This window comes from Geotrypetes seraphini, chromosome 3 (genome assembly GCF_902459505.1).
Source record: "Geotrypetes seraphini chromosome 3, aGeoSer1.1, whole genome shotgun sequence".
NCBI classification, from domain to species: domain Eukaryota; kingdom Metazoa; phylum Chordata; class Amphibia; order Gymnophiona; family Dermophiidae; genus Geotrypetes; species Geotrypetes seraphini.
In genome coordinates this window covers 363942001-363968311 of record NC_047086.1, presented here as the reverse complement: position 1 = coordinate 363968311, position 26311 = coordinate 363942001, and the positions used below count along the sequence as shown (strand labels likewise).

General features: G+C 44.5%; 1 protein-coding gene across 2 annotated transcripts in view; it reads left to right on the top strand.

Moving 5' to 3' along the window:
* AHCTF1 (AT-hook containing transcription factor 1) overlaps nucleotides 1–26311 on the top strand; it is a 368321-nt gene that overhangs the window by 43401 nt on the left and 298609 nt on the right. For both annotated transcript variants that reach the window (XM_033936331.1, XM_033936330.1), the window contains exon 4: nucleotides 1233–1413. In XM_033936331.1, coding sequence (XP_033792222.1) covers nucleotides 1233–1413 — 181 coding nt within the window. The remainder of the gene's footprint in view (nucleotides 1–1232; nucleotides 1414–26311) is intronic.

Here is a 26311-nt window from a genome sequence, read left to right as displayed (position 1 = left end):
TATAGGGTTACAACCTCTCCAACCCCATGCCTGCTCTGTTTTGTAAACAAAATAAATAAAAAAGACACTTCCTCTCTCCTTTTAGGTCCTAGTTCACGCTTGCTGTCTAACATCAGCTCTACTACTACTATTTATTATTTCTATAGCACTGAAAAGGCATACACAGCGCTGTACATTTTAACATACAATAGACAGTCCCTGCTCAGAAGAGCTTACAATCTAATTTACAGGGTTGGGGAGATTATGATAGAAGAAATGATACAGTGGGTATAGGTATAGTGAGTGGGAGTTAAGAGTTGAAAAACAGCGACTCAGCCGGTATGGGTACGACATCTTCCACAATAAAAATAGCTTTTTGGCGTGATTTTTAATGTGGAAGACGCCATCCCGTACTGGCTGAGCCATTGTTTTTCATGAGATTAATCAATCCATTTTGCTTATCATACTGTGAATCATTGACTAAATATAGATTCAGATACATGACGTACACTGTATGTACGGTCAATGGCTTTTTATTATTTGTATTAACAAAGTAACTTTGGTTGTTCTAAGACATCTCATTTGCCTCTTCTTGTTTGGTTGCAAATTAATAAAGTGCCATTACTTATTTGTAAATGTTAATTGGAAAGAATACATACATTTTGTAAATGGATTTCTGTCCGAGCCTCTAGTATACTTCATAGCATAATTAAATGAAATATCTATGTCTGAAGATTATGGATATAGGTGGGAATGTTACTGGGGCAGATAGAATGGATCTGGGTGGGGACGAGTTAAAACTTCAGTCACCATGCAACTCTTTACTTTTGAATTCTTTGCCAGAGAATGTGGTAAAAGCAGTTAGCAGGGTTTAAAAAAAGGTTTGGGTAATTTCCTAAAAAGTCCATAAGCCATTAAGATGGACTTTGGAAAATCCATTGTTTATTCGTAGAATAAGCAGCATAAAATCTGTTTTATGAGATTTTGCCTGGTACTTGTGACCTGGGTTGGCCACTTAGAAACAAAATATTGAGCTTGATGGACCTTTGGACTATCCCATTATGGCAACTCTTAAGTATGAATAAATTTCATCTTTATACTCTGTTAGATTAAAAATTGTTTATTCATGTATGTTTTATTTGTCTGAGGCTGATATTTACATCTTTCAGTGTTTTGCTGTATTCTTAATAGAAGATGAGGCAGTGTTTGCCATTTTAAAAAGTATTCTCATGTATAAATTTGCGTATTTACAGGTAACTGCGATTGAGCCCATAACAGATCATGGAGGCGCTAGTGCCAGCACTCAGCACTTACACCAGTGTGTGAGGTGGTTCTTCGGTGTGGCAGCTGTGGTTACAGATGTTGGTCATGTCCTCTTAATTGATCTCTGTCTGGATGATTTGTCATGTAGTCAGGATGAACTGGAGGCATCAGGTATATATTTTAAATTCTTTGTACAAGCCTATATCTATATCTTTATATCAAATTATACTATGCAATCTATACAATTTTCAGTCCTCTCCATCGCTGTAGCTCGCTGATTCTCCTCATCCATTTTTCCTGTAAATCGCCTTGAACTGAAAGGCTTTTGCGGTGTATAAATAAAGATTTATCTTATGTTATGTTACGTTATGTTATTATGCTAAATTTAATATTCAAGCCCCAGTGCTCAATATTCTGGATGTGGTTAATTTTGCATTGATCCAAGCTAGATACAACTGGAATTTGATCATTATATTGAAACATGCAACAGTCTTTCAGCTATATACATTTTGACTATAATTGTATTTTGCCAAATATTTCTGTAGGAAATGGTGTAACCACTCTGCAGCAGTTATCTGGGTACACTAAATCAAGATGTTTTAGCTTTTCTAAGAAGGTTCTGACACACTGATGATGCCTAGTTTTGTCTATGTCTTGAAATTGTCCTTCTGGCAAATTTAATGTCTTAGTCATTTATACTTTTATCATTCTTTAGAAACAAGAGCATGTGGTGTTTGTAAAAGAAAAGTTTAATTGAATATCATATGGTATTACTTTTCACAAGTTTTTCTTATTCACATTTCATTACTTTCACAATCTTTTGGCAACACTATATTGTCTTTGGACTAACCATAACGCCTAAGGCTAGACAGTATTGAAATTTAAAAAATAAATGAAATATTCTTTCCTTGGTTTTGTCCAGCTGTATGAATATCTTTTAAACAGCATGGCTGTGTTTTTAGTCCACAGCGGGGCTTTCACTCTGCTTCTCACCCCCTTCTCTTTTTATACATCATGTTTTAATAATGATATAAATTGCAACAGCACTTGACTCGTTAACATCTGTACACAAACTATGTTTCAGAAGTTTTCTAAATCATGACAGCATTTGGTCCTGTTAACGTTTGCACATAAGCCTTGTTTTGCTTATTTCTGAAAGCTTCATTATAATGTAATATGGTTGTTTCAAAATTACCATGAGCCAAATAATTTTCTGTTTATGGTAAGAGTTTCAATCCTCTTTCCAGTTTTCCATACTTTTTAATTTGGGTTACGTTTAAAGTTGAATATATTTTTTTAAATTCCCTTTCCTTTTCTAGTTTCAAATTGAAACCACAAGAGTGCCATCTACTGGGGGTGTTTTTTAATAGATATTTTTATATGTTCATTATCACACACTCTATGGGTCAAATTTTATAAAGGACATCTAAAAGTTAGGTGTCGTTTAGACGTCCAGGAGCACAATGCTGAGCGCGATTCTATAATACATAGATGCACTATAAGGAATTGTGCTCAGCAGTACTGAGTGAATCTAAGCGCATCTATTTTGTTAGATGTCCTTTGTAGAATATGTTTTTGGGCGTTGCATAAATGTCCTAATAACATATACAGTGGAACCTTGGTTTAAGAGCATAATTTGTTCCAGAAGCATGCTCGTAAACTTACTTGTATATCAAAGCGAGTTTCCCCATAGAAAGTAAGGGAAAATTGCTTGATTCATTCCACTGCCCAACCCCCTCTCCGGCTACTGGCGCTGCTCCACACCCCATCACATCCCCAAAAGACCCCCCACCCCCGAGGCCACTGGTGTGCTTCCACCTCTCTTCCCCCCCACCTTCGCGAACCGGCATCCCCTGCCCACCCAAACTGAAAGCTTACCCCCCAATGTGGCACCGGCATGCAGCACCAACCCACAGGAGGTGCCGGTGCCCGAAGATCATGCTTCTCCTCCGACTGGGCCTTGAGCATCTGTGCATGCTCAAGGCCTTCTGGCTCCCACCTCTCTCCGAGATTCTCGGAGAGAACGAGAGCCGGAAGGCCTTGAGCATGCGCAGATGCTCAAGGCCCAGTCGGAGGAGAGGCACGATCTTCAGGCACCAGCACCTCCCATGGGTTGGTGCTGCATGCCGGTGCCACATTGGGGATAAGCATTCAGTTTGTGCGGATGGGTGATGCCGGTTTGCGGGGGGGGGGGTGGGGGGGGCGGCGTTTGAGGGTGGGCGGGTGATGCTGGTTAGCGGGGGGGGGGGACTCGCAAATCGAATCAATGTTCGGTTTGCGAAAATGTTTTGCTCGTCTTGCAAAGCACTCGCAAACCGGTGCACTCGTAAACAGAGGTTTGATTGTATAACGTTATTGTGTGTTAGCATTATGATGTTATTAGAACAGCGATTTTATACTAGGTTTTTTGTTTTTGTTTTGTTTTTTGCATTAAAATTGTATGCAGTAAAATGCTGGCACCAGTGTTATATTTTATTTATATTTTAATTATTTATATACCAATTATAGCCTATGTGGTATTTACATTTGTCTCCTTTTATCATAGTTCTCTTCTGTTCCAGTTGCCCAGGGTCACAGTTCCAGTTGCCTTGGGTCACATGGAACAGTGGGGGGATTTGAACCCAACAACCTGAGAGTGCTAAGGCTGTATCTCTAACTACTGCGCCACACACTCTTAAGTTTCCAAGTTTATTTACAGTTTGATATACCGACCATCAAACAAATATCTGGACGGTTTACAATTGCTATAATTGGAGTTTTAAAAATTAAAAAAAATAAAAATTTAAAATAGGGCAAAATAGTGACAGGACAAAATCACAGATACGGACAAAGTTGATACAGTAGGTACTGCTATTAAGCCACATGTTGGTTCCAAAGCCAAGCTTATATCCTCTTGATTCACAAGCAGTCATTTCTCTAGAATAAATATCAAACATATACCTTCAACATTTATCCTGTTCCTCTGCTGTTTTATTAAAAAAAACAAAAAAAAAAATCTCTTGACCTCAGTTTCTCAATCAAAGCACATGAAGAGGAAAAAAAAATTGTATACAAAATCTTCTAGGCGTTGCAAAAGCAGATCTACTTTTTGAGTGCGAGTTGGGTGCTAGGTAGGCATGAGTTAGGTGGATGCTTCCAAGTTGAAGAGGGACAAGATACTGAGGAGAGTTTAATGCTGTTTCAGCTTGGGAAATTACCCCTCCTAATGATGCTTTCCCTAATGACGCTCAACGAAACTCAGGTCTAGATAGGGGGGTTAAAAGCAGCATATTTATCACACAAGTTACACAGAGTGCTTCACATGGATTTGTCCATCTGCAGAGCCGCTGATAATCTATATAAGATCCAGGAAGTTTGGCTGGGGGGCTGTAGTGCCTACAACTAAGCAGATAAGTGCATTGCCCTGGTCACATGCTATGCTCACTGTTTTTGTGGGGGTAAGGGGACTTGAAAGTATTATGATGGTCCCCAGTAACAACTAGCAGTAGCTCGCATGCAGTTGGAATGGTACTGAACACTTCATATGTTTAGAAATATAAGGTTGCACATTGAAATCTGAAATAAAATAATGTTCATTGAAGCATATCCTATACTACATAAAAAGATAGAGATTCTAAGAATGTATAGGATTTATAAAAATTTTGAACTCCTATTTGGAAAAGATGTATACTATGCCATTGGACCCTTTTCAGTGTGCACTCTGTTTGAAGGGGTTAGTCTAGAAGGCTGAATATAGGTTGAATAATTATGTTATGGGGCTATCTTCATTCCTTGAATCATGGTTCTAAATCATTATCAGTAAAATGAAAAGATACAGAACACTGTATTGTTGGTTAGGCAATATCTCATATGAAGAATTGTATTAAGGTCTCAAAAAATATCAAAGCATCTTGTTCATCCCAGTTTTTATCCAGTGAAATGTATAGGAAAGAGCTGCTGAAATGCTGATGAGCATAACTGTCTGGTCTGTTTGTAGATCTATAAACTTTTAAATTCATTGCTACTTTTCAGATAGTGCAAGGTTATTTACACTGTAACAACAGTGACCATATAAATCGGAACCCTTACACTTGGCCCCTTTTCCACAAATAATCCACATACTTCTCAGGTTCCACAGAACTGGGCCTGTTACATAGATAACTTTTTGTGCAGGTGAGCAATTTCCTTAGCAACAGCAGCAGATGAATCCAGAGACCAATGGGATAGCACACATCTACCAGCAGGCGGAGATAGAGAAACTGATTAACAGGTGGTCCTATTGGTTGGCACTCCTCTTGTATCTCCATTATCCCAGGACAAGCAGGCAGGTATTCTCATTAGTGGGTGACGTCATCCAACGGAGCCCCGATGCGGACATCTCACAAGCATACTTGCTTGTAGAAACTTTTAGAAGTTTCGAGTTGCTCACACCGCGTATGCGCGAGTGCCTTCCCGCCCGATGCGTCAGTTCTTACTCTTCCGCGGAGCTGAGAAGTCCGTCTTTGCCTCTCTGCGCGAAGTCCCTTCACTTGTGCCTTCTGTGTCCGTGGTTTTGAGTTTTCTTTGCTCATTATCGTTGGTTCACGTTGCGTTTTCTTGTTTTTCCCCCCCAAAAAAAATTTTGTTTCGATCGTTCGACCGGGCAGGCTGCGTGGCTGCGGCCCCGCGGCTTCGATCTTGCGGCGGAGCTTTTTCGGCCTATGTCCCGGCCTGTCACAGTTTTAAAAAGTGTATCAAGTGCCAGCGCGCGATTTCGTTGACGGACCCTCATCGACGCTGTCTTCAGTGTCTCGGGCCTCAACATCTCCCGAAATCGTGCCGGCCGTGCTCCACACTTACAGCACGTGCTTTTAAGCGTCGCTGCATTTTGTGGGAGTCGCTGTTCAGCATGGAGGTGTCCCCAGAGCTGCCCTCATTGCAGAGCGCCATGCCTTCGACTTCCGCTTCAGCCTCTTCGTCCTAGATTCTGCTCAAGCCTGCCTCGTTCGTGCCGGCTTCGATTCAGATGCCTGCTGCGGTGCCTTCTGCTGTCTCCTCAGGTCAGGTAACGCAGCTTTCCATTCCTCCAGTGGTGCTCAAGGTGCCCAAGGCTTCTAAGCCCAAGCCCCCTGGTGGCCGAGTTAGCAATGTCTGTGCTGGAGGTCCCATTGTGGATGCGGATCCCTCTTTGCCGGCTTCGTTCCATGCCATGATGGAGAAGCGATTTGTTGAGCTCTTTACTAAGATTGGGCCGGCGCTTCTCTCCCAAATCCAGCTTGGGCACGCGGAAGTGTCCCGCGAGGTCGAGCCGCCTCCTGTGCCTCCTCGATGCACACTCTCGCTGCTGGGAGCAGAGTCTTGGCGACTGTCTTTTCTGGCTTCGGGGCATGCCTCGCAAGGAGCAGAGTCTTTGCCCATGCCACCTTTGGAACCGATACCCTTGATGCATGGCGCCTCCACCTTGCCTGGAACAGAACCTTCCTCCTCGATGCCGAGCCTCGAGCCTTGGGTAGTGCCTCGAGGGGCTTCGTCTCAGCCTCAGCTGCTTCGATCCACGGCCTCCAGCCCCATCTACTTGATGGCTGCCTCGTCTGGGATTCGCTCGCCTCGACGCTTGAGGCCTGCTTCTCGACACAGTTTAGGTCGTCGCTCGAGACATTCATTGAGGCATTCTTCGAGGCATGCCTCGCCTTGTCATAAACAACCCTTTCAGGAGTTTTCACCGGATTACTCTCCTTCTCCTCCTATGCCGGAACTCGAGGACATCGTGGGTTCGTTCTCTCCCTGCGGATCTCGGCGGATCAGGCCGCCTCGACTTCTTCGAGCCCATCTCGAGGCCCGGCCCTGGCTGACCAGTTATCTTTCTCGTCCTTTCTGCGGCAGATGGCGGTGGATCTGGATATTACCCTGGATTCGGGTTCCAAGTTTTCTAAGGAATATTTGGAGACGATGCATCTTCCCCAACCTCCTGCTGAGTCTCTCCGTCTACCTCTCCATAAGCTTCTGGACCAGACTTTCATGAGATGTTTCGAGAGTCCTTACTCCATCCCCGCTGTCCCAGGGAAGTTGGATGCCAGGTACCGCACGGTACACCATAAGGGCTTCGATGGGGCATAGCTCTCTCACCAGTCCCTCTTGGTTGAGTCCTCCTTGAAGCAGTCTCATCCCTCCCAGGTCTATGCCTCCACTCCTCCTGGCCGGGAGGGCAAAACCATGGACAGATTTGGCAGGCGCATCTACCAGAACTCGATGATGGCTTCTCGAGTCCTGAATTATAGTTTTCATTTTGCGACCTACTTTGAATTTTTTCTCTCCATTCTACAAAGGTTTTTGCCATATATAGACTCTCAGGCTCGCTTCGAGTACTCGGAAGTCCTGGCGTCGTTGTCCCAACTCCGCCTACAGATGATGCAATCATCTTACGACGCTTTTGAACTCTTGGCCAGAGCTGCTGCTTGTTCGGTGGCCATGAGATGCCTGGTGTGGCTCCGGACCATTGATATGGATCCGAATCTCCAGGACAGGCTGGCGATTGTTCCCTGTGCGGGAGCAGACCTATTCGACGAGTCCATCGAGACGGCGATGGAGAAACTATCGAAGCATGAAAAGTCTTTTCAATCTATTTTCCGCCAGAAGCCCAAGCCTGCTATTGCTCATCCGTCTCGCCCGCCTATGATCTATCAGAGGCGCTTCCCACCGAAGCAGGCGCCCACCATCCATCAGCCTGTGAAGAGGCAGCACCAGCAGAAGCTCCAACAAAAGCCTCAGCCTTCTGCTGTCCCCAAGGCTCCTCAGCCTTTTTGACTGTCTCGTAGGGAGCATAACTTCCATCGTTCTGCCCTCCCCTTTTTTTCCTATTGGAGGTCGTCTCCATCATTTTTACCATCGATGGACGACTATTACCACCGACCTCTGGGTCCTTTCCATCGTAAGGGAGGGATACTCTCTTCAGTTCCATTAAGTTCCTCCGGAACATCCTCCAAAAGAGTATCTTTCCAACTTAACCCAGACCGCCCTTCTTCAGGAAGCTCAGGCTTTGTTCCGGCTTTGTGCCGTCGAGCCAGAACAAGGGTTTTTACTCCCGGTACTTCCTTGTTCCGAAGAAGACGGGTGACCTGCGTCCTATTTTGGACCTCAGGGTGCTCAACAAGTTTCTGGTCAGGGAGAAGTTTTACATGTTGACCCTGGCTTCTCTCTATCCCTTCCTCAAGTAGAACGACTGGTTATGCTCTCTGGATCTTAAGGAGGCCTACACTCATGTGGTTTCCAGATTCATGAAAGGACTTTTCCATGTCAATCCTCCCCTCAAACCGCCTCCAGTGGTTTGGGACCTCAATGTTGTTCTTTCCCAGCTTATGAAGCCTCCATTTGAACCTCTGAAATATCTCACTTGGAAAGTGGTGTTTCTCATTGGCCTCACTTCTGCTCGTCGAGTGAGTGAGCTTCAAGCATTGGTTGCGGATCCGCCCTTTACAGTGTTTCATCATGACAAGGTGGTCCTTTGCACTCATCCCAAATTCCTCCCCAAAGTGGTCTCGGAATTTCATCTGAATCAATCCATTGTTCTTCCTGTGTTTTTTCCAAAGCCTCATTCTCATCCTGGAGAATCAGCTCTTCACACTCTGGACTGTAAACGTGCTTTGGCTTTCTACTTGGAACGCACCAAGCCTCACAGGACTGCTCCTCAACTTTTCATCTCCTTCGATCTGAACAAGTTGGGACGCCCTATCTCTAAGCGCACCATCTCCAACTGAATGGCGGCTTGTATCTCTTTCTGCTATGCCCAGGCTGGATTACCCCTTCACAGTAAAGTCACAGCCCATAAGGTCAGAGCAATGGCAGCCTCTGTAGCTTTCCTCAGATCGACACCAATTGAGGAGATTTGTAAGGCTGCCACTTGGTCCTCGGTTCACACCTTCACTTCTCATTATTGTCTGGATACTTTCTCCAGTTTGGCCAAACAGTATTACAAAATTTATTCTCCTAAGTTGCCAACTCTCCCACCATCCCATTGTGGTTAGCTTGGAGGTCACCCACTAGTGAGAATACCTGCCTGCTTGTCCTGGGATAAAGCAATGTTACTTACCGTAAACAGTTGTTATCTAGGGACAGCAGGCAGCTATTCTCATGTCCCACCCACCTCCCCTGGGTTGGCTTCTCTGCTAGCTATCTGAACTGAGGAGACGTGCCCGGTGCATCGGGCGGGAAGGCAGCGTACGCGCGGTGTGGGCAACTCAAAACTTCTAAAAGTTTCTACAAGCAAGTATGCTTGTGAGATGTCCGCATCGGGACTCCGTTGGATGACGTCACCCACTAGTGAGAATAGCTGCCTGCTGTCCCTGGATAACAACTGTTACGGTAAGTAACATTGCTGTATGCTCCGTCTCCCAGCAGGTGATGGTCGCTATTCGAATAGCTCCTGGATTCTGGCTATGACTGGAACTTTATTTTCTCCTGTTGAGGTTTCTCTTCAGTAAGCTGGCGATGCTATTTCTCCTGTTGAGATTTTCTCTTCACTGAGACAGGGGTGTCCGGCTGAACGGTGCCGGCTTTAGGGGTTACACCTGGGCCCCCCCAGGACCCTGCCTCACCCTCCCTCCATTGCTAGAGGGTCTGACTGGGTCTCAATTTTTTCTTCTTTCCCTTCTCTATTTAAAAAAAAAAAAAAAAAAAGGGAGACCACAGTTGCTACATTCTTTTTTTTTTTTTTTTTTTTAACTTTATTTGATTATTCATTACATTAATAACAAATACAGTGGTACCTTGGTTTACGAGCATAATCCGTTCCAGGATCTTGCTCGTAATCCAAAATGCTCGTTTTTCAAAGCAAAGTTCCCCATAGGCTTTAATGCAAACTCAGAAGATTCGTTCCACAACCGAAGTTTGCAATGGTGGCCCAGGGGTGAGAACTTGCCTGCGGGTGCTGCACAGCGATTCCAAAGTGTTGCCTTCCTTCCTCGGGGTCCCCATGCGGCTGCCCTCCTGCTTCCGCGATGCCTCTGCCGTCCATCAGCGCTCTCCTGGCTCCCATCTAAACTGGCCATCCTGAATGAGCATGCGCGCAACTTCTCTCTCCTCTCTTAAGGCAGCCGCTCCCCCGACAACACGCTCACCACGTACAAGGACGTCCTGCGTGCTTGTACGTGGTGAGCGTGTTGTCAGGGGAAATCCGTACGAAATCAGGCACTTGCATGGAAATTTTTAAAAGAATGTAGCCCCAACTGCCAAAACCTTAGGCTTTAGCTGAAGGAATTGCTTCCGTTTAAACTGGGTTTGTCTAGAGACATCTGGAAAAATTATCACTCGTTGGCCACAAAATAGGTCTTATTTTTTCAAAAAATATAGTTTTAATATAGCTTGTTTTTCTAACTCTGTTTTGAAGGCCGCTAAAAGAGTTAATCGTTTATTAATTATATCTTTAGAAGATTCGAGAAACTGCGATACAATCAAACTATCAGGTGAAACAAGTTTTTCCATTTCGCCTTCCTCTGCTATTTCTTTAGAAGCTCTTGAAATGTAATAGAGGTTATCAAGTTCTAAGGCATCCACTTTAGTATAATGCAATATCTCCATCAAATACATTTTCAAGAGTTCTAAGGATGACAAATAATGTGTAATAGGAAAATTTAATAAACAAAGGTTTTTAGCTCTTATAGAATTCTCTAGTTTCTCTAATTTAGCATGAGTCACCATACCAACTTTAATATTAGAAGCAGCATTAACTTGTAAAGTATTTACAACTTGATCTAATTTTTCTAGCTTTTTTGCTGTTTCATCATGTTTTAACATCATGCTCATTAATTTTTACTGTTATATTTGATGAAAACTGGCATAAATTCAAAACAGTTTTTTGTAATGATGACTCCATTCTATTAATGCTTAGCCATACATCGTTTAGAGTGATCACTCTATCCTTAGGGAGAGCTTCAGAACCTTGCCCCGTGACCATCTGCACTGGGGTCAGCTGTTTGGCTCCTCCCAGTGGTTGTCCTAAAGTCTCCAGACAATAAAAATAATTGTAGGGAAGAAGCTGCTCCCTCGTTAAGTCCGGGGGGCGCTTCTAACCCTGAAGTACATAGTGGTTGAGGAGGTGGGGAAGGTTCTCCAGAGGATAGGGAAGCAGTTAAAGTATCTAAAGTTACCTTCTCTTCCACCCGTAGTAAGTCGAAAGTCATAAGATGACGATCCATTGGGCCCGTCATCAAAGTAGGTGAAATTACTTTGGCTTTTCTCTTACCCATTGTGGTAGGGTTAGATACCTCTACTTCCTACTCCTCCTGGGCTCCGAAGGGGCTTAAAAGGGAAGCCCCTTCGGCTCGTGACCCAAAGGCCGCGTACCGTGGCTAGCCCGGCAATTAAGGATCCTTGACAAGGACCCTCTCAGCTGGCTGGGTCGGACAGCAGCGGGACTGCCTGTCCCAATGTTGAAAGTGCTAAACAGCACTGGCGGCAGGTTCCCTTGCGGCTGATCTGGCAATTAAGGATCCTCGGCAAGGACCCTCTCAGTTGGCTGGGTCGCACAGCAGCGGGACTGCCTGTCCTGATGTTGAAAGTGCTAAACAGCACTAGCGGCCCAGTTGCTACATTCTGCCCTGTTAGTAATACACAACCAGTTCTTACTGGCTTCAACTGGCCCTAACAACAAGCTTATGAGTATGTATGTGTTTTTTACTGTTTGAACTTCAGGTTCTGTGAGATCAGCAGTAAGATAGTGCCCTGTATTTCACACGGGTATCTGATTGTCTCTCTTGGGGTCCCTGCAGATTGAGCCTTTGTCTGTTGGTAACTGACCTTCTTATTTGAGCCTCTGTGCTGCGCTGCATGTGTCTAGTAGTGGCATAGGATATATATGCCTAAAGGTTTATATATGCCTAACAGTTTCCAAGTTCGGGCTGTCTCTATGGGCATAATGACACTTCGCATCATCCTGCGGCCAAGACTCTCTTTCTCTATTTCTGAGAGGGCCTGGACTTAAGATTTCCATACTTATCACACTGGTTTCTCCTGTCGCCATTTTCTCATGGCACATGCTAGACGGACCCCCCGTCCAGACAGGAAGGGCTGTGCAGCTCCTAATCCGCGGAGGAGTGCGCGCTATGTGACTGTTAACCTCATCCCTGAAGCTCTCATTAGCGATGTGAGCTTTGTCTGATACCTGTTAGGATGCTGTTGTTTTCCACGGGGCGGTAGATGCAGCATCTTGATTGCGTCTAATACGTATTCACTTTAAAGGACATACGTATTTCGCTCACGTTGCATGGAGTTTGTACTGTTTTCATGATTCCAGTATACTCCTCTTTACATTGCGAAACTTGATTTTTCCTAGGAGAATTTCTTTCTTCTTACAGATCCTACAGTTCTCATCCTGCCGTTCCCTGACCTTCTGCACTTTATTCTGAGGGGATCTTGACTTCTTCCAATGACTCTTTAGGCTTTCTCATGAGGGAGAAGACACTATAATGTCAGGTCAGGAGGCTGTGAACATTTTTCAGGATGCTTGCAATTTTGCATCCTCCTCAGGTTTCTGGTTCGTTCTTGGAGTCTCTGTGTTTTGTGTTTCCCTTTTACGTGTTACTGGTCCTCAGGGCATTTCTTGTAGTTCTTCAGGAACTATGAGATGTTCCGCTTACTCATGGAGCCCAAGACGGGGGCATTGGACAGGCTGGATCTCATTCTGCTGAATTAGTTTCTCAGGGTTACACATTTCTACAGAAAACTGGGAGAATATTTACATTTTCACTATGGACTCTGAATCGGCACTAGGTTTGCTTGCCTCTCTTGGAGCAGTGCTTTCGGTTTTGGCACATGCCATTTCGCCTACCCAAGGCTTCACGAACATTTTAGAAAATGTGGGCAGTGGTAGCGTTTTGGCGCTACCAGACGATTCACCTAATTTCTTCTTGACTGACTGCTTGATTCGGACATCTTCCAGTCGGGCCATTTGACTGACACGAAAAGGGTGGTTTCTTTTCCTCAGTTCTTTGGATGTGAATCTTCGAATTTGCACAGCGCTATTTTCTCCTGTATTATTTATAGGTATATTGGGGAGATGTTTTTATTCATATAGGAGAGAAATGTGTTTCTTCCCAGAGACTAGGGCAATGGGTCTCAGTTTCAGGTTTGCATTCTTCTTTGGTCACCATGTCCAAGAGTATGGGATTCTGTACAGGTTCTAGGATCTATGTTGCTGACTCTGGGAACTTCGGCTTGCTTTCCCATTATAACGCTACAGCAGTCGCTTTTGTTCCGGTGGATCCCAGTATCTCAGGGCTCCAATTATTTGGTAGGCTCCTCAAGCATCGCTCTGTATGATTTGGTGGCTCAGCGAGAGTTCTCTTTTCAAAGGCATGCCTTGGTCGTTGCTGGACTAGCTCATGTCCACCGAACATGCTGGGCTGTCGGGTTGGGGAGCTCGGTGCCTTCCATCCTCAGCTCCAGGAGTCTGGTCTTAAGAGGCGACTCAGTACTTGTTCATTCTTCTACTCTGGAGCATGGTCAGGCTACCGTTTCTGGAGCTTCAGACCATTCTTCCGGAATGACGCTGAAGGTCTTTTCAGTCAGTATTATGATGGTATTTCTCTACAGCCTGGGCAGTAGGTGATGTACTCAGTTGGCTGGTAAAGTTGTGGTTCTACTTCAGTGGGTGGACCCTCATCTTCCTCTTCTGTTGGCAGATCATTTTATGGGTTAGGAAAAGAGTTTGGATAGACTTTCTCTCCCCGAAATCTGAGCATAGCCCATTTATTGTATGTTACAGTGTACAGCGCCTTGTACGCTCTAGAAAGTGTAAATGTTAGTGCTAGTGAAATCTTCTACATCCTGGATATTGAGAATTTTGGCTCAGGCGTTCCAGCTCTTTTTATGGAAGTGAGATCTCCTGGAACTAGACCTCATGGCCTCGTCTCAAAATTCTAAGCTTCCTAGCTTCTTTGGCAAGCACAGGGAATGGAAGTCAGAGGGGGTAGCAGCATGGCTTCTTTCTCGCCTCTGGTTTCTCTTTTTTCAGTGTTTTCCCCTCACTGATGATGGCTTGGATTTGCCATCTCAAGCTCACTTTCAGGGTACAGTATTTGTAGAATCTCTGGATTGGCTGTGCCATCCTTGCTATATGGATCTGATGAATCTTTCGACAGCCGGACTGTTGAGTTTCCTGGTATCTCCAGATTTGCTCACATAGGGTCCGATCAACATGGATATTCGTACTACTTTGGTATTGCGACCTAGCTTTTGAAAAGTCATGGCTGACGTGTAAGGGTTATGCGAAGCAAGTTGTTTCTTCTCTTATCTAGGCAATACAGTCGTCTTCACATGTGGCTTCTGCTTCCTTTTATAGATTTTTTCCTTTCTTGGGTACTTCTCAACATTTGCACCCTTCCAGAGTTCTTTTTTGGCGCAAGTGTATTGCCAAGGGCTTAGTGTTCAATTCCCTTCAGCTTCAAGTGCCATTCTTAGCTTGTTACAAGGGCTAGGTATATTGCTCTTCGCTTACTTCTCAGCTTCATATTGTTCAGTTCCTAAACGGAGTACGGTATATTCTTACACCTCTTAGAAAGCCCTGTCCGGAGTACAGTCTTAAGGTACTTCTTCGCAGTTTACCAAAGACTTCATTTCATCCTTGTCTTTTGAGACTCTAAAGGGCTGTGACATTGAACACGAGGTTTCATGTGCCCATGGCTTCAGCTCGGCGGTTTTCTGAGTTGCAGGCCTTGTTTGGCGGGGATTCCTATTTCTCATTTACGAAATCTGGGGTGTCAGTTCAGATGGTACCACAATTTCTTTCTAAGGGGGTGTCATCCTTTCTTTTAGTACACTCACTTTTCCTTTCTTCTTCCTGGGAGGAGAAATGGGGAGATGTGCTTTTATTCACTGCATTTTTTGAAAGTGCGTAGCGTTCTCCGCAAGCTAGGTTTAGTTGTTTAGATCACCTTTTTGTATTCTTCACGGGACGCCTCAAATGTATGGCGGTGTCCAAAACCTCCATCGCTCGATGGGTCCAGGAGGACGTTCTTTATTTACGCTTGCTTGATGGCAGGGAAGCGGTTGGCGAAAGAACTTCATGACCATTCCGTCAGAGCGATGGCTACTTCTTGGACTCAGTCCAGAGGTTTTTTCCATGGAGGAGTTTTGTCTCATGGCTACTTGGTCTTCCGAGAGTGCTTTCTCTCAGCAATACTGGTTGGATGTGGGGGCGCATGCGGTAGATGCGTTTAGTGCTTTGGTTGTTGCGGAGGCAGCGTTTGCTTCCCACCTAGATTGAGGATTGCTTTGCTACATTCCATTGGTCTCTGGATTCATCTGCTGCTGTTGCTAAGGAAGGAAAAATTATGTTCTTACCTATTAATTTTCTTTCCTTTAGACGCAGCAGATGAATCTAGAGCCCCACCCTTTCTGGATATTGTCTGTCGTTTTTTTTCTTTTCCAACTTTCGAAGTTTGTTATTATTGATGGTTGTATTCTGTTTTATTGCCTTTTGAGATTTGTTATGGGAAAGAAGTTTTTTACATGCTTTGCCTATTGATGGTTATGGATGTTTGGGCAAGGAGCTATATTGGAGATACAGGAGGAGTGTCAGCCAATAGGACCACCTGTTAATCAGTTTCTCTATCTCCGCCTGCTGGTAGATGTGTGCTATCCCATTAGTCTCTGGATTCATCTATTGCATATAAAGGAAAGAAAATTAACAGGTAAGAACATAATTTTTCCACTCTTCTGGAAAGATTACTGTATTGGCTCTGTTACTATTTCTGTTGGATCATTAACAGTCCTTACTAGCAGCATGCCATGGAAGTGCAATGGAATTTAATCATTGGCAGCGTAAAAAAAAAAAGTGAGTAGGGAGAACCTTGGTCTAGAAAAAAAATATTTTTAGGATAGGTGGGAATCGAGCTGTGTCAAGAACTTGAGATATGGACAGATGTGGAGACAAATGTTTTGTGTACAGCAGCATAAGTTGTATTCCTTGATATAGATCAGGGATCTCAAAGTCCCTCCTTGAGGGCTGCAATCCAGTAGGGTTTTCAGGATTTCCCCAATGAATATGCATTGAAAGCAGTGCATGCATATAGATCTCATGTATATTCATTGGGGAAATCCTTAAAACCCAGCTGGATTGCGGCCCTCAAGGAGGGACTTTGAGATCCCTGATATAGATCTATTTAGCATAAAACCCTGTACACTTTTGAGAGGATGCCTTGATTGTTTTGAAATTACTGTAAATACTTGAATATAAACAGATTTTTAGGACAAAAATTAGCCCAAAAATAAGGATCTTGGTTTATATTTGAGTCCCATCCCCTGCCCCCCCACCCAAGACTGGCATTGCGCCTACCTGTTCTCGTGCTCAAGGAAGCTGATGTCAATGTTCTGTGCTGGGCTGATGTGGGGCCTTGAGAATTTGTGCATGCTCAATGTCTGCTGGCTTCCGTCCTCGCCAGAATTCTCAGAGAGTGGGAGCTGGTGATCCCTGAGCATGTGCTGATGCCAAAGGCTCTGTATTGGACCAGCACAGAGCATTGGCATCTGCTTTCTTGACTACCAGAACAGGTAAGCATAATTCTGATCATTGGGGGAAGGGTGTGATGGAGGACAGCAACACCAGTCATTGGGGGAAGGGGGGGTGGCGGCGGTGAGGAAGAAGAGCAGCATCAGTCATGGGGTGATGCTCACTAAGCAATATCCCGTTTTTAATTTAGCTACTGATAATTCAGTGTTGCTAGAGTGAGATGTCTTGATTTAGCTCTGAGAATGTCCTGTTCGCCTCTATATGTGGGATATCCCAATGAGGCACAGAGAAAGTGTTTCCTTCATTAGATAGGTCTATTTCTCCAGCCTCAATTGGCTTGGGCCATGTTGCCTCTATTGTTTGCTTGAAGTACCTGTGTGTAAACCGTTTTGAGCATGGTTATAAAACTACACAAAGGCTGTATACAAGACCCTGTCCCTTTCCCTTATTCTAGAGTTGATACCTAAACCTGCCCCATGCCTGGCATTGCCTGAAAGTGATGGGACAGGAGAAGGATGTCCTCAAGATGTGTCCTTATTGGACATTTTAGCACAGTGGTCTCAAACTCAAACCCTTTGCAGGGCCGCATTTTGGATTTGTAGTACTTGGAGGGCCGCAGAAAAAATAGTTTGTCGGCATGCGTTTGTCTCGTGCGCTTAAGACTATGAACTGTACAGATGCAGGAAAGAACTTGTTGAGGTTACAGCAATGAGGCAGGCAACGTTCCAGAACAATGGTAACATACCGAGGGCCTCAAAATAGTACCTGGCGGGCCGTATGTGGCCCCCGGGCTGCGAGTTTGAGACCACTGTTTTAGCATAATGTTACCTAACAGCTTGGAAGGGCTTTTAAAAGCACAGTGGTTCATGATTCCCGGCAGACAGCAGTCATTGTTTCAGTGATGGGATAGTGAATTGAAAAAACATGTATCAAAATAAGAAAAATAGATATAGACAAAAATATAATCATTGACTACCTAAAGGTCTATCAAATGAGAATGCATGCCACTCCTCACAAATATAAATGTGCGTATGTGGATAAGGAAGAAAAAAAGGACCTCAGAAATCCAAACCATAGAACTGTCTGTTGGTTATCCCTGAATTCAATTATCTTTCATCGATCCAAAAACCCCACAAAAAAGCTTATTTTTGTGCTTTAATCTTTCTTATATATTATATATTTCCTTGTGATTATTTTTTTTTTGCAAGATTTCAAAATTGACCTTTTAACTTGTTTATAAATCTGGCACAGTTAGCACCATACAATACTGATTCAGACTTAATGCAACACACTTAGTGCTGCAAGGCACTGAATTGGTGATGCTACTACTGAACAAAAGTTGCAGTTGTGCACGTATTAAACCAATGTATCGCAACTAACAAAAAAGTTTTTTTTTTTTAAATTCTTTATTTTCATTTTATAGTATTGACATAATATTAGTCAAAACAAGAAAATAATACAACTCAGTTCATACATTAAAATGAGACAATAGGTAATAATGAAAATATACAATTGAAATACAAGAACAAAACAAAATTTTTCTTTCTCATACGGCAAAAACATTAGACCCAAATATGAATTTTTACTGGTTTGTATCATTAGACCTCAACCTTGATAGGCGGTATATAAAATCCTAATAAATCCTAATAATTAAGGGGGGAGAAAGCTTTACAATGGCTGTATTATTTATCAAATAATACAAAGAAAATAAAAGATGGTAGCAGGAGAGAACAAAAACCAAAAACCTTATACTTGAGCAGGTTGAGACTGAAATTCTCTCAAGAATTTTAAGTTTGCTCTTTAGCAGAAATAAATTTTATCAACTGCTGAGGTTCAAAGAAAATAAATCTATTCCCTTGATAGGTCATTACACATTTACAGGGGAATCTGAGTACAAACGTCGCACCTAATTGCAGAACCCTTGGTCTCAAAATTAGAAATTGTTTTCTTCTCTTTTGGGTCATTCGTGACACGTCTGGATACATTCTCACTGTTTTAGTCATAAATGGTACATCTTTAAACTTAAAAAACAATTTAAGCATCCATTCCCTGTCAGCATCTATAGCAAATTGTACAAGTAGCGTAGCAGTTGCCGGTATCTCTTCACCTGACCTCTCAAGGAAATTTGTCAAATCCAAACTATCAGCAGACTGATTCTGCTGGTTTGGTTTTTGAACAAATGCTCTGGTTGGTAAATAATATATTTTAGTGAGAGGCGGATAGGAGGTTTCAGGAACTTTCAAAACTTCTTTCAAATACTTTTAAAATGTATCCTGCGCTGAGATAAGTGGTAATTTTGGAAAGTTAATAATCCAAAGATTACTTCTTCTAGTCATATTTTCCAACATTTCCACCTTAAAATTAAGGTTTCCACTATCTCTTACCCAGACCGAAGCCTGGGACTCCACTGTTTTTATTCTAGTTTCATGTCCATCCACTTTATTTTCAACGCTGGATATCCTGTTTTTCATTTCCAAATTTTCAGACACAACAGAGGTATAACGTGTGGTAAATTGCTGCATTTGGGTCCCCTAAGAGATTTGCAAACTAGATATTGCTTCCCAAATTGTCTCCATATTGAAAACCTTGGGCCTCTGCATTGGTATCAGTTCAGCACCCAGATCCTCTGATGAAAAAGTACCTAGAACTTCAGCAGGCGATGAAGTCAGTGTCAGGAAATCCTGAGGCAGTTTCTGTTCCAGCTCCTCCGAATGCACAGATGGTTGATTTGGCTTCACCCCTCCTCCTGCTGGGCCGACTCCCGATCTCAGCAGGTCTGGAGAGTAAACACCCCGGGGTATTTCCTCTACCGTCGACTGGCCAAACGCCCCCGAACAACTCGGAGGACTTTGCTCTTCCATCGACCGGTCAAACGCCTCTGGGCGACTCGGAGGACTCCGCTCTTCCGGGGTTATAGATGTTGCCTCGAGGGAGAGCGGTAACGCTTCAGCCAGCGTGTCTCTCCCAGCCGAGAAAGCCTCCGGTTGTGTTGGTGTCCCTCGCTGAAGAAAGGCGTCCATCGGGCCCGTTGCTGCTGGCAAGGATTCGTCGGGAAAAACCCGAAGTTTGGACTTTCGTTTCACCATTTCAAAGGTAACAGCAGTCCGGGAACATCCGTGGCGTCTAACTCCAGCCACCCGCGGCCATCTTCCTTAAGCCACTCCCCCCTCAACTAACAAAAAAGTTTGTATGTTATCAAAAGCACATAATCTAAAATAGACAATCGCTTATTTCATAACACAGATGTACTAACTCCACCAACTATCATAACATAACATTGTACTTATAAACCACATAACCATAAGTTCAATGTGGTGAACAAAAGATTAAAAATAACATAAGGATGATTTAAATTCACCCACCAAATATTTTGAAAAAAGATGAGTTTTTAGTTGAGTTCTAAAGTGCTTGTAAGAACAAGCACTATTCAGCAGTGGCCTAAATTTCCTGTCATAGAGAGCAGTCTGAAATGCTAGTATATGTTCCAAGGATTTCTTGCTCTTACAACCTTGAGCAGATGGGAAATTAAACAATGCATGTGATTCTCTCCTATGTTTATGGAATGCTATGAGGAATCTATCAGACATATACATTGGAGCAATACCATACTCAACTTTGTAACAAAGGCTTAAACAAAATGCACGCCTCCACTAGAAGCCAATGCAACTAACAGTAGAAAGGAGTCACATGATTGTATTTCTTTAGACCATAAATTAGATTGACTCCCGTATTCTGAATCAATCTAAGCCTAGCCGACAGAAATTTTAAAGTAAGTTTCAACAATTCAATTTCTGTTCCAATCTCTCAAACATATGGAGACCCACAGGCCACCCCTACTCATCTTCTGTCACCCCTACGCTTACCCCTACGCTTCAACATCTTCCTAGTCCCTCTTCTTACCCTAGCACAGGGGTAGGCAATTCCGGTCCTCGAGAGCCGGAGCCAGGTCAGGTTTTCAGGATATCTACAATAAATATGCATGAGATCGATTTGCATCTCAAGGAGGTAGTGCATGCAAATCCATCTCAAACATATTCATTGTGGATATCCTGAAAACCTGACCTGGTTCCGGCTCTCAAGGACTGGAATTGCCTACTTCTGTCCTAGCACAATGCCAGACATGGGCAACTCCGGTCCTTGAGGGCCGGAATCCAATCGGGTTTTCAGGATTTCCCCAATGAATATGCATTGAAAACAGTGCATGCAAATAGATCTCATGCATATTCATTGGGGAAATCCTGAAAACCTGATTGACTTCCGGTCCTCAAGGACTGGAGTTGCCCATGCCTGGTCTATGCATATGCAAACGACTTCCAATTGTTCCACCCCATTAACCCCACATTCGCAGATGATATATGGGAAATAAACTCCAAACTAGACAAAATCAGTTCTTAGCTTAACCACAATAAACTTGCACTGAATATAGCCAAAAAAAGAGGTATCCTATATCCGGCCTCAGACAAAGAAGACCCGAGTACACTGATATACATAGATTCCAGCCCCATACAAAAAATTCATCCAAATATCTTAACCCCCCCATTCCCATACTCCCAGATAAATTCTCCCCTAAAACCCCCACATAGAATACCTCTTCCTCCCCAAAACACCTACCAAGCAAACAGATCCCTGAAATGTATTGTAATCTTATCTGTACTCTAACTGTAATCTATTTGTTATATCACACAGTTATGCACTGTCAATTTACTTTCCAATTTGTAAGTTCCTTCGGAATCCATCCAGCTATCTCTCCTCTGTTGTAAAAAAAAAAACAACAAACCTCGTTGTATCTTCACTGGAAATGTCCAGTCAACTCTTTTGTAATCCACCTTGAACTGCAAGGTATAGGCGGAATAGAAATCCCTAATGTAATGTAATGTAATATAATACAGATTTAAACTAAAATAAAACTCCTGTGGGTCATCCTTGACAAAGACTTCAATTATCATGACCAAATCGGTGTTGGTACTAAACATTGTTTCTACAAACTCGGATTAATATGATCCATAACATCTCTTTTTAACCTTTCTTCTGTTAAAATTTTGATTCACTCACTTTTCATTTCTCACATATACTACTGTAATTCTTTATATCACCGCATAGAACAAAAAGAAATCTGCAGATTGCAACTCTTGCAAAATACTGCCATTAAACTCATACACAAGACAAAGAAATATGATCACGTTACTCCTCTACTCCACGAGATAACGGGAACTCACGGCAACCATTTTTGATGACGGATCTGCATGGGGCAGGAGCGTAGGAATATCACTCCTGCCTCGTGTCACCGCTAGACCACCAGGTAAGGTCTGGAGAGGTCCGGGACGCAGAGATGGATCAGATTCAGCCTTTAAAAAAATAGAAAGCAAAAAATCGCGAATAACCGAATTTGCAAGTACTAACCCCACGGATTCGGAGGGAGAAGTGTACTGGCACTTCCAGACCTGTCAGATTTTGGAGCGCTGAAAACTGGTGCTTCATTTTGTGCATCGATCGGAGTGCTCATTTTAATATTGATGAGCTTGTTGTAATCTATTTGCATACGATTATCAGAGGCTGTTACAAACCACGTAAAAGTCTGCGATTTGCATTTTGGGCATTGATAGATGCAATACTTTGATGCTAAACAGGTTTAATATTCATTTTGAGCATATAGACCCAAGACCTTTGCCTTTAAGACCAAGGTATTGAGGTCACAGGCTTGATTCACATTTGAGATAGTTATATTAAATCATGGGGAGCTTCTATTAGGTGAGGGTAAAGGCCATGAGTTATTGTGGGGGGAAAAATGTATTTTACATGGCTAGGTAAGGATGCCCTCTCTTTTGGCAATGGAGACATCCACATTGATATGAGAAAGTGCATGAGATGAACGTATCTTTAAAGCGTAGAAAACATTTTGGGAAATCCTTGCTAGAATATATTCAGACTTCATCTTTGAGGGCTAGGAGTATGATATTAAACAGACTACATCTGTAACCTTACTTAAGTAGAATTCTGGTATGGAGGGAGGGCTTTTCTTATCCCAGGACAAGCAGGCAGCATATTCTCAACATGTGGGTGACGTCACTGATGGAACCCCCTAGCGGACGCTTTCGCAAGCAGACTTGCTTGAAGACCTTCAAGTTTGCGATTAGACCGCACATGCGCGAGTGCCCCTCCTGCCCGACCTAGGGCATGCATCTCCTCAGCGTGGCCACAGTTCTATGTTTTCCGCGTTGGGGGACTCCGGATGTAGATCTGTTCATGTCCCCTCTCAATCACAAGTTGCCCCGCTTCTGTTCCAGGGTTTACACCCCGCTCAGGATCGAGGTGGATGCCTTTCGGCTGGATTAGACGAACCTGTTTCTGTATATGTTCCCTCCATTCCCTCTGATTCTGAAAACTCGTCAAGCTCAAGTCCACGCGTGACACCATGATTCTGATAGCTCCTCGGTGGCCCCAACAGCTGTGGTTCTCCCTTCTGTCGCAACTCAGTTCCCGGGAGCCTCTTCTTCTGCCTGTTTTTCTTCTCTGCTTACGCAGAGTCGGGGTTCTCTGCTTCATCCCAACCTGCAGTCTCTGCACTTAGCAGCTTGGTTCCTCAAGACTTAATGCCTTTGTTCCAGTTCTCCCAGCCTGTGCTGGACGTCCTGGAGGCATCTTGGAAGGAGTTCACTCGCCAGTGTTACCATCAGAAGTGGACCCGCTATTCTTCTTGGTGTGCTACTCGTCAGCAGGAGCCGCTCTCTGCCTCCTTGGTGGCTGTCCTGGATTATCTGTTACACTTATCTGGTGCTGGACTCAAGTCCACTTCGGTTCGAGTTCACCTTAGTGCCATTGCTGCTTTTCATCAGCTGATTGACGGGAAGCCTATCTCAGTTCATCCTGTGGTTTCCCGTTTCATGAAGGGCCTTTTCCACGTTCATCCGTCCCTTAAACCTCCTCCTGTGGTTTGGGATCTTAACGTGGTCCTTGCTCAATTGATGAAACCCCCGTTCGAGCCGCTGGTGCGGGCTCACTTGAAGTTTCTCACTTGGAAGGTTGTTTTTCTTATTGTCCTCACTTCTGCCTGTCGGGTCAGTGAGCTTCAAGCCTTGGTGGCGGACCCACCCTTCACTGTCTTCCATCATGATAAGGTGGTTCTCCGTACCCATCCTAAGTTCCTGCCTAAGGTTGTTTCTGATTTTCACCTCAACCAATCTATTGTTCTTCCTGTGTTTTTTTCGAAGCCCCATTCTCACCCTGGAGAAGTGGCTCTGCATTCTCTTGATTGTAAGCGTGCGCTGGCCTTCTACTTGAAGTGCACCGCTCCTCATCGTTCTGTTCCCCAGCTGTTCCTCTCTTTCGGTCCTAATCGCTTGGGTCACTCTGTTTCTAAGCGGACCATTTCTAACTGGTTGGCCGCTTGTATCTCTTTCTGTTACGCTCAGGCTGGTCTCTCCCTGCCGGGTCGAGTCACAGGCCACAAGGTCAGAGCAATGGCGGCGTCTGTTGCTTTCCTTCGCTCGATTCCCATTGAGGAAATCTGTAAGGCTGCCACTTGGTCCTCGGTTCATATTTTCACCTCTCGCTATTGCCTGGATACTTTTTCCAGGCGTGATGGCCATTTTGGCCAGTCAGTTTTGCAAAATCTGTTCTCCTAAATTGCCAACTCTCCCTCCATCCCATTCTGGTTAGCTTGGAGGTCTCCCACATGTAGAGAATATGCTGCCTGCTTGTCCTGGGATAAAGCACAGTTACTTACCGTCACAGGTGCTATCCAGGGAAAGCAGGCAGATATTTTTGCAACTCACCCACCTCCCCATGGTTGGCTTCTTTGCTAGCTATCTGAACTGAGGCCACGCTGAGGAGATGCATGCCATAGGTCGGACGGGCGGGGCACTCGTGCATGCGTGGTCCAATCAGAAGCTTGAAGGTCTTCAAGGAAGTCTGCTTGCGAAAGCATCCGCTAGGGGGTCCGTCGGTGACGTCACCCACATGTTGAGAATACCTATTACAGTAAGTAACTGTGCTTTTTGGGAAATAGTGTGGGTGGATAGGAGTTTAGGATAATGCTTGAACTCATTTATAGGCTTCCTGGCTTAATCTTAGAGTGGTGAAGGGCTATAAGAATCGAGGCCCTTCTCTTTTGCAGACTATACTGTGCTAGCTTGTTACCTTCCCAGGCTGAAGGAGAACTGAAAATGCTGCTCCAGCACATGAAATCACAACTACCTCCTGTGTGCCAGGAAAATTAGAATGTGAAGATAGGCCATCAGATTGAGGAAGGCAAGAAATTCTGCTATGACCAAACAAATGTTCTCCATGCAGAAGTGCAGTATCTTCAGAGTCACAGAGTCTAGAATTGGTCTGCAGTTATCTTGAGCCTGTCTTATGCACAATGAAGTATATAGAGTATGTGCCCAAGCCCAAGGCTGTGTCTCGGACTGGCTATATGGTTCGCAGAACTAGTAGTCTGAACTTTTGGAGGGCTTGTCTCCAGCCAGCTGACCAGAGATGCTAGCCGGGGGGAAGGGGGGGAGAACAACAGAAGTCAATTTTGTACCCCTTCTAGATTATGTATAGAACCCAGCAGTCTGCACCAATCTCAAGACCAGACCGACCAAAAAGCCAACAGCCTGTCCACTATCTGGAGGAGCTCAGCCTCTGGTCTCTTAGGGGCTGGTGAGGGGTGAGAGCCTGAGGCTTGCTTTCTCTTGTCCCCACTGAATCTGATGTGATCCCTGAAAGGGTCTTTGCGTCATTTGGCCTTCTGAATACACAGTCTTCAATTTCTCTCTTTTCATTGTCTCCCTACAGCTTGCCACCTCTTTCCCTCACCCCTTCCTCTCACTAACTCTAACCTCTTCCCCCAATCTAGTATATACCCTTTTAACTTTATCCCCTCCTTCCATCCAGTATGTGCTGTCTCTCTCCTCCCCACTTCATCCAGCGTCTGCTTCCCCCTTCTCTCTCTTCCCGTGTTCCATCCAGCGTCTGCAACCCTTCTCTCTCTCCCTCCCCGTGTTCCATCCAGCGTCTGCAACTCTTCTCTCTCTCTCCCTCTCCCCGTGTTCCATCCAGCATCTGCAACCCTTCTCTCTCTCTCTCTCCCCCCCGTGTTCCATCCAGTGTCTGCTCCCCCCCTCTCGCCCATCTTCCATCCAGCGTCTGCTCCCCCCTTTCTCGCCCATCTTCCATCCAGCGTCTGCTCCCCCCTCTCTCGCCCATCTTCCATCTAGCGTCTGCTCCTCCCTCTCTCGCCCATCTTCCATCCAGCGTCTGCTCCCCCCTCTCTTGCCCATCTTCCATCTAGCGTCTGCTCCTCCCACTCTCGCCCATCTTCCATCCAGCGTCTGCTCCTCCCTCTCTCGCCCATCTTCCATCCAGCATCTGCTCCCCGCTCTCTCGCCCATCTTCCATCCAGCGTCTGCTCCCCCGTCTCACCCCATCTTCCATCCAGCGTCTGCTCCCCCCATCTTCCATCCAGCGTCTGCTCCCCCCATCTTCCATCCAGCATCTGCTCCCCCCTCTCTTGCCCATCTTCCATCCAGCATCTGCTCCCCCCTCTCTCCCCCATCTTCCATCCAGCATCTGTTCCCCCCTCTCTCTCCCCGTCTTCCATCCAGCGTCTGCTCCTTCCTCTCTCAC